This window comes from Apaloderma vittatum, unplaced genomic scaffold (assembly GCF_000703405.1).
Source record: "Apaloderma vittatum isolate BGI_N311 unplaced genomic scaffold, ASM70340v1 scaffold11255, whole genome shotgun sequence".
Classification (NCBI taxonomy): Eukaryota; Metazoa; Chordata; class Aves; order Trogoniformes; family Trogonidae; genus Apaloderma; species Apaloderma vittatum.
In genome coordinates this window covers 13,682-25,648 of record NW_009717743.1, presented here as the reverse complement: position 1 = coordinate 25,648, position 11,967 = coordinate 13,682, and the positions used below count along the sequence as shown (strand labels likewise).

The 11,967-nt window shown below is 40.5% G+C and overlaps 1 protein-coding gene across 1 annotated transcript in view; it reads left to right on the top strand.

The window, feature by feature from the left end:
* Positions 1-304: 304 nt before the first annotated feature.
* The window catches only part of SEC61A2 (Sec61 alpha 2 subunit (S. cerevisiae)), a 17,131-nt gene continuing 5,468 nt past the window's right edge, over positions 305-11,967 (top strand). The window contains exons 1-6 of the mRNA XM_009870019.1: positions 305-431; positions 993-1,060; positions 6,018-6,083; positions 7,927-8,005; positions 11,650-11,781; positions 11,923-11,967. The exon at positions 11,923-11,967 is cut by the window's right edge and continues 62 nt beyond it. Of these exons, the coding sequence (XP_009868321.1) occupies positions 305-431; positions 993-1,060; positions 6,018-6,083; positions 7,927-8,005; positions 11,650-11,781; positions 11,923-11,967 (517 nt within the window). The remainder of the gene's footprint in view (positions 432-992; positions 1,061-6,017; positions 6,084-7,926; positions 8,006-11,649; positions 11,782-11,922) is intronic.

The window sequence follows — 11,967 nt, the reverse complement described above, 5'->3', positions numbered from 1 at the left end:
AGAGGGGCACCCACCTCCCCAGCAGGTTCCCCTGAGGAGGGGGAGGCGAGTCACCGCTTGGCACCGCTTTGCGATGGGTTATTTTTATATTTTTGTGTCCCCCTCTGGCCTTAGTGTTTTAACACGAGAGCTGTGCCGCCTTGTGTGCAGCAAAATGCGCCTCCGCTGGGCTGTGTGAGAGCTTGGGGTAAAGAAAGGAGAAATAGGGCACAGCAAAGTGTAAAAGTGAACGTGGCCTGTCGACCGAAACGTTCCTTACCTTGGCTTGCGGTGTAATAAATACGTTTTCTTTGGGGAGGTGCTAATGGTGGTTTTCTGCGGCTCTGAACGTGTTTGGGCTGGGAATCACGTGAAATCTCGAGAAAGAGAGCTCAAACTGTTGAGCCTTTTTGCGTTTATAAAGGAGAAACTGAAGAGAGATGTGTCAAAAGGTAAAAGCCCCACCGGAGTTCTGATCAGAATAAATGCTGCAATGATTTAAAGTACGATTTCTAAACTTATTTTAGTGATTGAATTGTTTTCTCATGTAAGTATTTCTGTAAAACACAAGATACCCACCTCTCCATGGATACTTTTTGATGTCAGTATCCTTTGCTTCTGCACTTAACTAGCACAGACTGATACTAGGTCATTTATTTTTAGATGGAATACAATTTAGTTCACTTCTGGTGATACATGCCGTGCTACTTCTCATGTAAAATGATTCCAGCTGTGGAAAAAAGAATAGGCAAAATCTCATTAGAACAAGAATTCTCTTTCACATATTTTTTGCCCCATTTTCAGTTGTTTTAACAAGAAGGCGTTGATTTTCGGACACTGAATTAGAATGTGTATTCATTATATAATTAATTTATAAAGTGTTGCTTGCACTTTATTTTTTCTTCTAGAAGTTAAATAGAATTTTATGAAGTTTTATAAATTCATAAAGGCTCATGAATATATTTTTCTCCCTTCTTCTTCTCTGTGTGTATGTGTTTGTTTTTCTGGAACAGTAAAATTTTTAGAAGTTATTAAGCCGTTCTGTGCAGTGTTACCTGAAATCCAGAAACCGGAAAGAAAAGTGAGTGCCATGTTATGTTCTTACTCTAATAGGCTGAAAGATAAAAAAAAAATATTGTGCTATTCAAGTCTATGCTCTAATATAAATGCAGACAGCAAGCTCTAAAATGGGATGTGTTCTTCGGAGGAGGAGGAATCCGTGTTGATGAATTCTTAACTGCCTTCTGATAAGTTCTTACACTTAGTAATTATGTTAACTGATTTTTTAAAAAAAGAAGTCTCGTCTCTAGACTGTTTCAGCTTCATGTGATTGGATCTATTTTTTTTTCTGTAGATACCACTGTTGACATTGAGTACTGGTTACAACTCTGGGCTTAGAGCTGGCTTATATAGTACTTTGAAAAGGCTTATGCTCCAATTCATAGAATCAAAGAATCGTATCATAGCATTACTTAGGTTAAAAGAGACCGTTAAGATCATCAAGTCCAACCGTCAGCAATGCCAGGTCCACCACTGAGACATGTCCCTAAGCATCACAGCTACACCTCTTCTAAATACCTCCAGGGATGGTGACTGTGCCACTCTTGGGCAGCCTGTTCCAGTGCTTGACAACCCTTCTGGTGAAGAAATTTTTCCTAATATCCAATCTAAACCTCCCCTGGTGCAACTTGAAGCCATTTCCTCTTGGCCTATTGCTTGTTACATGGGACAAGAGAGGGACTCCCACCTCGCTACAGCCTCCTTTCAGGTAGTGGTAGGGAGCGAGAAGGTCTCCCCTCAGCCTCCTTTTCTCCAGGCTGAACAACATGAGTTCCCTCAGCTGCTCCTCATCAGACTTGCTCTCCAGACCCTTCAGCTTCGCTGCCTTTCTCTGGACACGCTCCAGCACCTCAATGTCTTTATTGTCCTGAGGGGCCCAAAACTGAACACGGGATTCATGACGTGGCCTCACCAGTCAGACGGTGGGACAGTACAGTGGGAGAATCCCTGCCCTGGTCCTGCCAGCCACATTATTTCTGATGCAGGCCAGGATGCTGTTGGCCACCTGGGCTCATGTTCAGCTGCCTGTTGAACAGCATCCCCAGGTCCTTTTCTGCTGGGCAGCTTTCCAGCCACTCCCCAAGCCTGTAGCGTTGCCTGGGTTAGTTGTGACCCAAGTGCATGACCTGGAACTCGGCCTTGTTGAACCTCCTACTGTTGGTCCTACCTCATTGATCCAGCCTGTCTAGATCCGTCTGTAGAGCCTTCCTTCCCTCAAACAGATCAACATTCCTGCCCAGCTTCATGTCACCTGCAAAATTCCGGAGGGTGCACTTGCTCTCCTTGTCCAGATCACTGATAAAGATGTTCAACAGAACTGGCCCCAGTACTGAGCCCTGGGGAACACCACTTGTGACCAGCCACCAGCTGGATTTAACTCTGTTTGCTCTTTGGGCCTGGATATCCAACCAGTTTTTCACCCAGCGAAGAGCACGCCCATCCAAGCTGTGAGCAGCCAGTTTCTCCAGGGGAATGTTGTGGGAAATGGTGTCAAAGGCTTTAGTAAAGTCCAAAAATTTAATTCTTCCTTTTCCACAAAAGATTTTCCACTCCCATAGCGGTGACTTACCTTGATGAAGTGGGAAAGCGATCTGTGATGTAGTTCAGGTAATCACTCCTTATTCACCTACTGGATGTGACACTTTTTTCTGAAATCAGTGAACTGAATTCATTTACAGGTGATCTCTCTATTCCCCTAGGTTTAGAAGCTCATCTCATTTCTTGGCATATTTTTTAGATTAAAATTAGGTAATTTCTGCAGATCAGAAAGAGACCTACCTTGCCAAAAAAAAAAAAGCCCACCAAAAAACCCCACAAGTTTTTATTTCCAAAAGCAGCCACATAGCACCTAGGTGACAAAGGTTCTAATTAGAGTAATAAATTTACATAATATTCATTCTCATGACTAGCATGAAAATTCCTTAAGAGCTAAATGTTAATTTTTTTATTCTGAAAAGGAAATACCTAGCTGGGAACAGGACGCCATCCGAGAGAATCCTCTTTTGTTGGTGAAGGATTCATGAAGGTTAGGACTGGATGCAGAGATGTTTGTGCCAGTAACCATAGCTGAGCCTGCTGGATTGAATGGTGAAGATATAGTAAAAACTGGTGATTATTTGCCTCTGGAATTGATTATTAAAAATATTGGCATTTACCCTATGGCTCTTTGCTCCATCTGTCTTTCCTTGTTGCTTTCCAGCACCTTTCTGTCTCGGGACAGGTTTCCAGACAAATTATTTAGGTCAGGCAAAAGCATCTTCAGAGCAAGAATTTCCAGAGCCAATGCTAAGGTTCGGTTGGATCTGATCTGGGTAGAAGATTCCCATCTTGTTTCTGCAGCGGTGACTCTTAGCGCAGTTTTCTGGTACTGATTTACGGCATGCTCATGATGAGTTGGTTCCATCCATTCTCTTCTTGTCTGGTGAAGTGGATGGGAAGAGGAAGCTAAAACAAATCTACAGTTACTGATGCTTCTGTAGAGCTCGTTGACAGTTGTAATTTTTCTCTCTCTCTCTTTTTGTATTTTATTTCTTTTGTCCTCCCATTCTGTTTGCCAGAGGAAGAGGGGCTTGATCTGTCCACGTCCTCCATGAGCAGAGGAAGGATGCCCGGAGGGGTGCTGAGATCCTTGTTCTGTCTATTTGGGTCACTTTGTCGTTATTACTATCTAGGTCACTGTCTAGGCAGTGACTGCCAGTTGCCAGCTTTTGTACAAATTTGAAGCGAAAATATAATTTGGAACATCTTTCCTAGACTGAAGAGCCCTTTGCACATTTTAACTTTTGTTCCTCGCTTGTGTGTAGTTTATCAAGTGACCGAGGTCATTCAGTATATCTATAATGCTTTGTTATTTATTATTTTCCTGCCGGCTGCCCCTGGCAGACATCGCTAGTAATGGCTTTAGTGGGTAGGTTAAGGCCGCGACAAGAAATGAAGATAACAGAATAGAAAAATAAACCCGTTTTCTCAAAACTTCTTTTTTTTTTGTAAAGTGAAGATGGAGTTTTGATTTCCTTGGGCTCTCACTGAATCGTTTTGCCATTATTCTTGCTGAGGGAAATGGGCTTTTCCTGTAAGTAGGGAGGGTTGTTTTTGTGGTTTGACCAACTTATTTAACAGGAGCAGTCACTACTTTCGTAGTTAGTGCTATTAGTTCCCATTTCCCTCATATGCACAGATTTTTCTAAGTAGAACACGCTGTTCAGAACACCAGGAAGATGATGCTGAAGTCCCTTGATTATCCCAGGTTTTAAGAAAAATGTCAAAGGGATAAAATGTCCAATTGAATCTGATCAGATGATAAAATGTTCTGTCCCTGTGCTTGTTACCATTTGTAGCTGGAATATTTTGGTACCAGCCTGTATTTTGCTGTTCCTGGTGTATGGATTCAGACGCCTCCTTTTTAATTTTTGGGTTTTTTTGAATCATTGAGGCTGTTTTTGTTGTGAGTAACTGTGATTTCAGGGATGCAGAATGTCTCTAATGCTCATATTCACCACAGTTACAGAGAGAGCCAGAGCACTTGTAGAGTTTCACTGATGCTTCAGAAGCTAAAGGTAACTTGAGAGGAGATATATTTTGGTCAAGCATTTTTCTTTTCAAAAGCCTAATTAAAGTCTGAATTAAAGAATTCAAACAGCACTTGGTAAAGTGGGCCATCACTGCATAAAGCCTAACCCAAGATACGGTTTGGATTTATTTGTTACTGTCGCTATTTTTCTTTTTTTAACTTTGTACTGCGAGTATTTTTAGCATCTGGCCTCCTTCTACAAGAGCAAGGCAATATCAGTAAATAAATTAAATTACTGTGATTCTTTTGCTTCTAAGTGCAAGCTTCCACTCTAAAGACACAGACTACTGGGTTTTCTTTTGCTTGAGAAGCTCTGCTTCCGTGTCAGTTTGTAGTTTCTCATTTGTGGGTGTTCAGTACCTATAAAATCGGGCACTAATCCTTTTTCTTGTTGCCCCTCTGCAGGCAGATTCAGTGCTTGGAGGCAGGAAGCTTGTGTTTGTGCTCTCTCTGTCTTAGATATTAGTTCCTGTCACACTTTAGTAGCTGCTGTATTCTTGCCTGCAGTGAACACCCTTACCCTAATGCTTCTGGTCCCTGGAGGAGAGGTGGGAAGTTGAATATGATGCTACATCTGAGCTCTACCTGGTCTCTTCAGTTGCATTTCTTTCTGTCTCGTGCTCTTGAGTCATCTGGTTCAAGCTTTAATCTTGTGATTTTTCTCTTCTTGCAGCTGGCACTAGTTACAGTTGCCTGAGGTGTTGTGACCCTGTGATTCTCTTCAATGTATTAGTGATCGTTAGTGACTGATCATCTTTGATCTGGCATTCTGTTAAAGTAACATCTAATCTACACAGATAAAAATATTTTGGAGGGGGAAAAAAATTGTCTCTGTCTGTGGACATAACGGTGAATCTAAGCTTCCTCTAACACCCTATGAAGAGCTTAATTCTAAATATTTTGAATTGCTGTGCAAAACTTACGGTTCTTCTGGGTTTTCTCACTTGTGTTCACAGCAACTGAATCTCTTTAAAAACTTCGTAGTGCTTTAGTTTGATAACTTGCAGCCTTGCAAATCTGTTGAATTCTAGAGCACTGAATATAAGTCTTTTTGCATTGATCTTTCATGTTTGTTCTGATATGTCCATGTTTTTGGCCGTACTATTGCTTTTCTCTAAATACTCATAGTATTAGAATGCTATATATAAAATATGTTTTACTGACTGAATGTCAGTCATGCTGTCTGCAAAAACCCATATAAATTTACTTTGACTACACAGAAGCCTATGACTGTCTCCCTCTAAAATCTAAAATAAGATTAAAAATAAATTCTAATGAAAAATTTTGCCTCCTGGTTCAATAACTTTGCATTTAATTGTGAGTGACACGTCATTTATTTCTAATGAGGGAGTACAGTGAAAATTGTACCTACAACAAACGCATTAATCTCTACAACGTCTTTCTCTAGATCCAGTTCAGAGAGAAGGTGCTATGGACGGCTATCACGCTCTTCATTTTCTTAGTGTGCTGCCAGGTAAGTATCGATGGCTTCTGTGCTTCGCAAAACGCGTGTCCTGCACATGGAAAATCGAATGCTCCAAGTGTGAGAAGTTCCTGTCTCGTGTCGACCTACAGGGTTCAATTCTGTCTTTTCATCGTTAAGTATTTGAAGTTTAGTTAAACCTGATTCTCTGGGACAGTCTTTGTTATTGATTGTATATTTTTTAGGAAACTAATGCTTTCTATTTAATGTAAAATACATAATGGTTTTTCTTTTAATACGGATGGTCCTCTCAAATGATGATATTGGCTGCAGAGTAAACAGCCAAGCTAATTATTCATTGAGTAGTCTAAACTGAGCAATGTTATTCATTCTTTGCACTCTCTTCATAGATAAATTTAAATTTCAGCAGTAACAAGTTCGAAAGTGAAATAAAGTGACTATTTTTACCTGACTTCTCTTGAACAAGCTTATGGGTTGTGAAGATTGCGGAAAAATGTTTTTCTGAGGTGTTCATGTTGACATTTAGAACTTGGAGATTTTTTCTTGCGAACGTGCTGGCAAAGATGATGACTAAAACCCCTCCAGAAAACAGGTCTCTAAACATTTACGTGATCTTTATTACTCACAGTTGCAGGAGTTCCTTGAACGTGTACCTGGGTTGTAAACAGGTAGTCCTTTTGGTTTTCTTTTTTTTTTAAAGGATACTTAGATATTGCAGACAACGAGAACCCATGTATGACTTTCTATATCTTTTAGAACTTTTGAACCTCTTAGAACAGTTAAGATGAGCTTCACATCTTCAGAATCAGGTTTTTTAGGTTATATTTACCAACGTACCTATTCCAGACTCTGGAGCAGTAGTTTAATAATTTTTATTTACAACTCTGAAGGACTGATGAAAGGCTGAAACACAGGTGTTGTGGAAGGAGAAGGTGGGAAGGATACTAGAGGTAGAAGAACACGTAGTTTATCCATGTTTCCTAGCAGCAAGATACCTGCATAATTAAGATTTTGCATATATACAGAAGTACAGTAGTTGAATAACATATCAGATGGTGCAGACTAGAGTTTTCAAGAGTTAATCTGCAAGATTGCCTGGATTCCTCCTTTGCTGTTTTTGTGATGAAGGGGAGTTTTAAAGAGCTCAGAATCCCTCCGTGTTGCCATTGGAGGTTTTGTATAAACTTGGCCGACATTAACAGTTCTCTATGAGATATTTAAAAATATATTCCCAACTGTAGAATTTGGATATTTAAACTTGCTGGAGGAAGACATCTACATTATAGTTCATGCTGTATTTTTAATTTCTACTAGAAAGAAATTCTGTTTATGACCATGAAAAAAAATAGAAAACTTGCTTGCTCTTCTATCTTCTTAAAAATGTTTTGCTACAGTTTTCTTTTTCTTTTTAAACCTGAAATCACTACAAGAATTTTTGTGAAATAAGTAACGGAATATCATCTTAATATTTTTCCCTGTTCTGTTAATGATTTGTGCTGGCAAACCTATTTATTTTATGCTTTTTCTGTTCTTTTGGGAGGTTTAGTACTCCAGAATGGTGTATGTCAGACATTTACATCTTCAACTTCACAAATCTGCTTTGTGTGCACAACTCTTCTTTCTAGGGTTTCTCCTTTTTCCTGTAGAAGAGTCTTAGTTTCCATAGTTTAGTCCTCTGAATCATACCCCAGTTGGAAAATTAAAATAGATGGTCTCACTATCTTTGTTGTTACATGCTTTGGTTTAATTAAAAAAAAAAAAAGTCGGAATAAATCCCATTAAAAAGTAATAGCTGAATCATTAGATGTTAAGATTTTTGGATTAATGCATACTTTTTTGCATATCTACTTAATACCACTGTGCACTTTGACAGATACCTTTGTTTGGAATCATGTCGTCAGATTCGGCCGATCCGTTCTATTGGATGCGAGTCATTCTTGCATCAAACCGAGGTTAGTAGATGATTTCCTTTCTCTCTGTTTTGTAGTGGTATTAACAGACCAGGAGAAAAATTGTTGGCTGTTGAATTCTGTACATCCCAGATGTGTTGAGAGTTCTTAACACAGATAGAGTTAAAAACAACCGATACTTGAGGAGTACTTCATCTTAGGAATGGGGTTTCCTTTGATGTGCAGATGAGATTAATCTTGATTCTCAAATTTTGGGATGATTCGATTTCGAATTATAGAGCAGTCTCTTTCCGAGTAATATATGGGACAGGGTATCTTCTGCCCCACCACTAAGGAACATAGAATCACAGAACGGCCTAGGCTGGAAGGGACCTTAGAGATCATCTCATCCACCCTCCCTGTCATGGACAGGGACGCCTCTCAACTAGAGCAGGTTACTCAAGGCCTCATCCAACCTGGCCTTGAACACCTCCAGGGAGGGGGCAGCCACAACGTCTCTGGACAATTTATTCCAGAGTCTGGCCACCCTCGGACTGAAGAATTTTTTCCCCAGATCCAATCTAAATCTATTCTCCTTCAACTTAAACCCATTTCCCCTTGTCCTATCAGTGGACACTCTTGTAAAAAGTCCCTCCCCAGCCTTCCTGTAGGTTCCCTTCAGGTATTGGAAGGCAGCTCTTAGGTCCCCCTGGAGTCTTCTCTTTCCAAGACTGAACAATCCCAGCTCCCTCAGCCTGTCCTCGTAGCAGAGGTGCTCCAGCCCCTGGATCATCTTTGTGGCCCTAACATGTACTAATGTACCTCATATTGTTTTTCCCTTAGTGGGAAAGCTGAGGGTAGAGATGATTAGGCTTATAGATTAGCAAAGCCAAACTAATTTATTTTTAGAATAGCCAGATGGATCCCTACCAAATGTACAGGAGAACTGAAGCTAATGCTAGGGGTCCAAACAAATGTACAGGAGAACTGAAGCTAATGCTAGGAGTCTAAAACTTCAGGTGGCTGACCTGGCGTGCATGGCTCTAGGTGAGGACACTGACTTCGGTTGTATCTTGGAAAATTGGCTGGAAGTAAGAAAATCAGTAGAACCTTCTAATGTGAAGGAACAAATTAATTAGGAAAGGCAGATTTTGTCCCAGCAGTGAAGCTAATGAGGTCAATAAGTTAGCTATTTCAAACTCTGCTGCAGAATGTCCGTGTAAAAATGGAGTGTTTCAGTAGCAGCATGTGACAGTTTGTTAAATACACTGTCTGCTACCCAGAGAGAATGGTAACAGTGACCAGGAAGTGACTAGAAAGACTGTAAAGGCAACAAAAAGCCTGAGTGGGAAAGTTAATTTATGCCTAACTCAAGAGACTGTAAAGGCAACAAAAAGCCTGAGTGGGGAAGTTAATTTATGCCTAAGTCAACTGACTTGCTGTTATGGAAGGATATGAGATAAAGATTAAAGCTTTTGACATTCTAGTTTTCTTGCTGTTGGACAAGTAGAGATTTCCAAGAGAGACGACATGATATTTAACATAGTACTGAACAGACTGTAGGATGCAGGAACCACTTTATTATAATGACTTTAATGCTTTCACAGTTTACATTTTGATAGCAGGGAAAACACACAAAAAATAAATTTATGCAATAATGCTTACAATTTTTAAAAATTAGAATTGAAACAAGGACTCTGGCAAAGTTAGGGAGAAATGAAGACTGGACAATAGGGGAGGTGCTCAAAAACTCTTTGTTAAATTCAGATTACTCATTTAAAGCTGTCCAGGAAATTAAGCTGTTGCAGGATAAGAGGAAAGACCTAATGGCTTAAAAAAATGTTTGAAAAGATCAGAAAAAATGTCACTACAAATCTGTAAAGTGCCACAAATCCAATGTTGCATGCGGTTCTGATCTACTGTGCCACAAAGAATAGAGTGGAACTCAGAAAACCACTCAGGAAAAGGCACTGGGGAGAATCTAAGATAGTTATTAATCTATAGAAAGAGATTTTTAAAAAATGAGGATTCCTTGCCATGAGATGTGTGTGTCCCAAATGGCTTTTAAGTCTCCCTCTCTGGAAACAAGTGGATGGGGAATGGATGGTCACTTTGTGTTCATACTGTAAGAGGGAAGGGGCAGCCGGTGTTATTTTTAAGCAGCAGTTATTTTTAAGCAGCAGTTATTTTTAAGCAGCACATGTAACTCAAAGTTTCTGCATAAATTCCTGGCAGAATTGCCAGAAAGTTTCTGAATAAATGACTGATACGTGGGAAAAGGGAGATAGGGAGTGATCCTCGCCCCAGAGCAAGGGCCCCTTTCAGCGGTGGGGTGTGAGGAGAGAGAAGCTTCTAGGCTGAGCAGCTGGGGATATGCTGTCACCACTTCTTTTCATCTTCCGTGTGACCTTAGGGACGGTGCTTCCCCTGTCACTGGTATTTGTTGAGACTTCACAAGTCTGCAGTGGCCAAAGGAGTTTTTTATATTCATAGTTTTCTTGATAATTTTAGGATGGAACACTGCTGGGCTACATGTGAGAGCAGAGTTCTACTTAAATGTGCAGCACTGAAAAGAATCGTAAACTGATTCTCCTTTGAATCTCCCTGGTGGGTATTGTGACTTAACATCAGGAAAAAAGTGCATTATTTATGTCCCTAGAGTGACCTTGTCAGAGATGGTGAAGAAGCAATTTGATCTGGCTTAACTGAATATTAAACTCGTAAAACGTGTCCTTACCCAAACTTGTTTTCATTAAGATTCCAGCTTGGGAAATGTTTGATCACTTGATCATTTTATTTTCTTAATTTTCAACGTTTTGGGTTTTTTTAAGCTTTGGACATCTTCAGATAAGAGAAAAATTTTCTGAAGGACTAATTGTATTGGACCAAGGTCTTCCTGGGAATATTTCTAAAGGAGAGTATTGGGTGGTAGTTCCAGTGTTGTGAGTGCCTCAGTCTGAGGATGCAAGGAAAGTGAGCGACGCCCCAGTGTTTATTACCCCAGATGAGCTGGTTGGGAGGGACAACCAGGCAGGTTTCCTGGCATACGCACCTGTGTGCTGCGGCAGTAGCGTTTCAGGAAGTTGTATTGCCAGGTTTGAGTTGTGTTCAGCTGGAAGTTGGTACCTTGGTGGTGTTGTTCCAGCAGGCGAATTGGTAGAGGAGAGCATCTTAATGACATGTGTTTGTTTTTATTAGGAACTAGTTTAATCCCAAACTTCTGCACTCTTAACTAGAGTTGGTGGTTCCAAGGCTGGTGTTACTCTGTGGATCTGCAGCGTCTGTCCTGTCATCTTCGAAACCGAACTTTTGGACAATGTGACAGCTGAAGCAGTGACCGAGTAAACAGCCAGGGACAAGATGCTTTCCATCTCATCAAGGTTCCTTTCCATCGAGGTTCCTTGATAGGATGTGGCAGAAAGCTGAGCTTCAGTGTGCGTTGACCTTTGGACGTTACCATGGTTTCACATGTGAAAAGCTGTGTAGGGTTTTTATGCTGCCTTCAAAATTAGGGATTTTAACACAGCAGCCATCTTTTGTGAGGAGATCACAGTCTGTATCCCTGTACTGGAATGTACGTGTTTGAAGCACGAGGAAAAATGTTCCTCACAGGGCAGAAACCTTTGAACACACCTAATATCTTCCGAGTGTAATTCTGTAGGAGAGATGCTTGAATGGCAATTGTATTAATTTTTCTTCCTGCTTAGGTACTTTGATGGAATTAGGTATCTCACCCATTGTGACATCTGGTTTGATCATGCAGCTGCTAGCTGGAGCGAAGATCATTGAAGTTGGTGACACTCCAAAAGACAGAGCCTTGTTCAACGGAGCTCAGAAACGTAAGCACTGTTTGAATTAAAATTAATAAGCGTATTTTTATTCTTGGGAAAGCAGCCTGCCTAAGGGATGCTAGATGTGAGATTTCTTTGGTAGGTGACTTCGGCAGACTTTTTTAAAGGATTTGCTTTCTCTCGTTTTAGTATTTGGGATGATTATTACCATTGGGCAAGCCATTGTGTATGTTA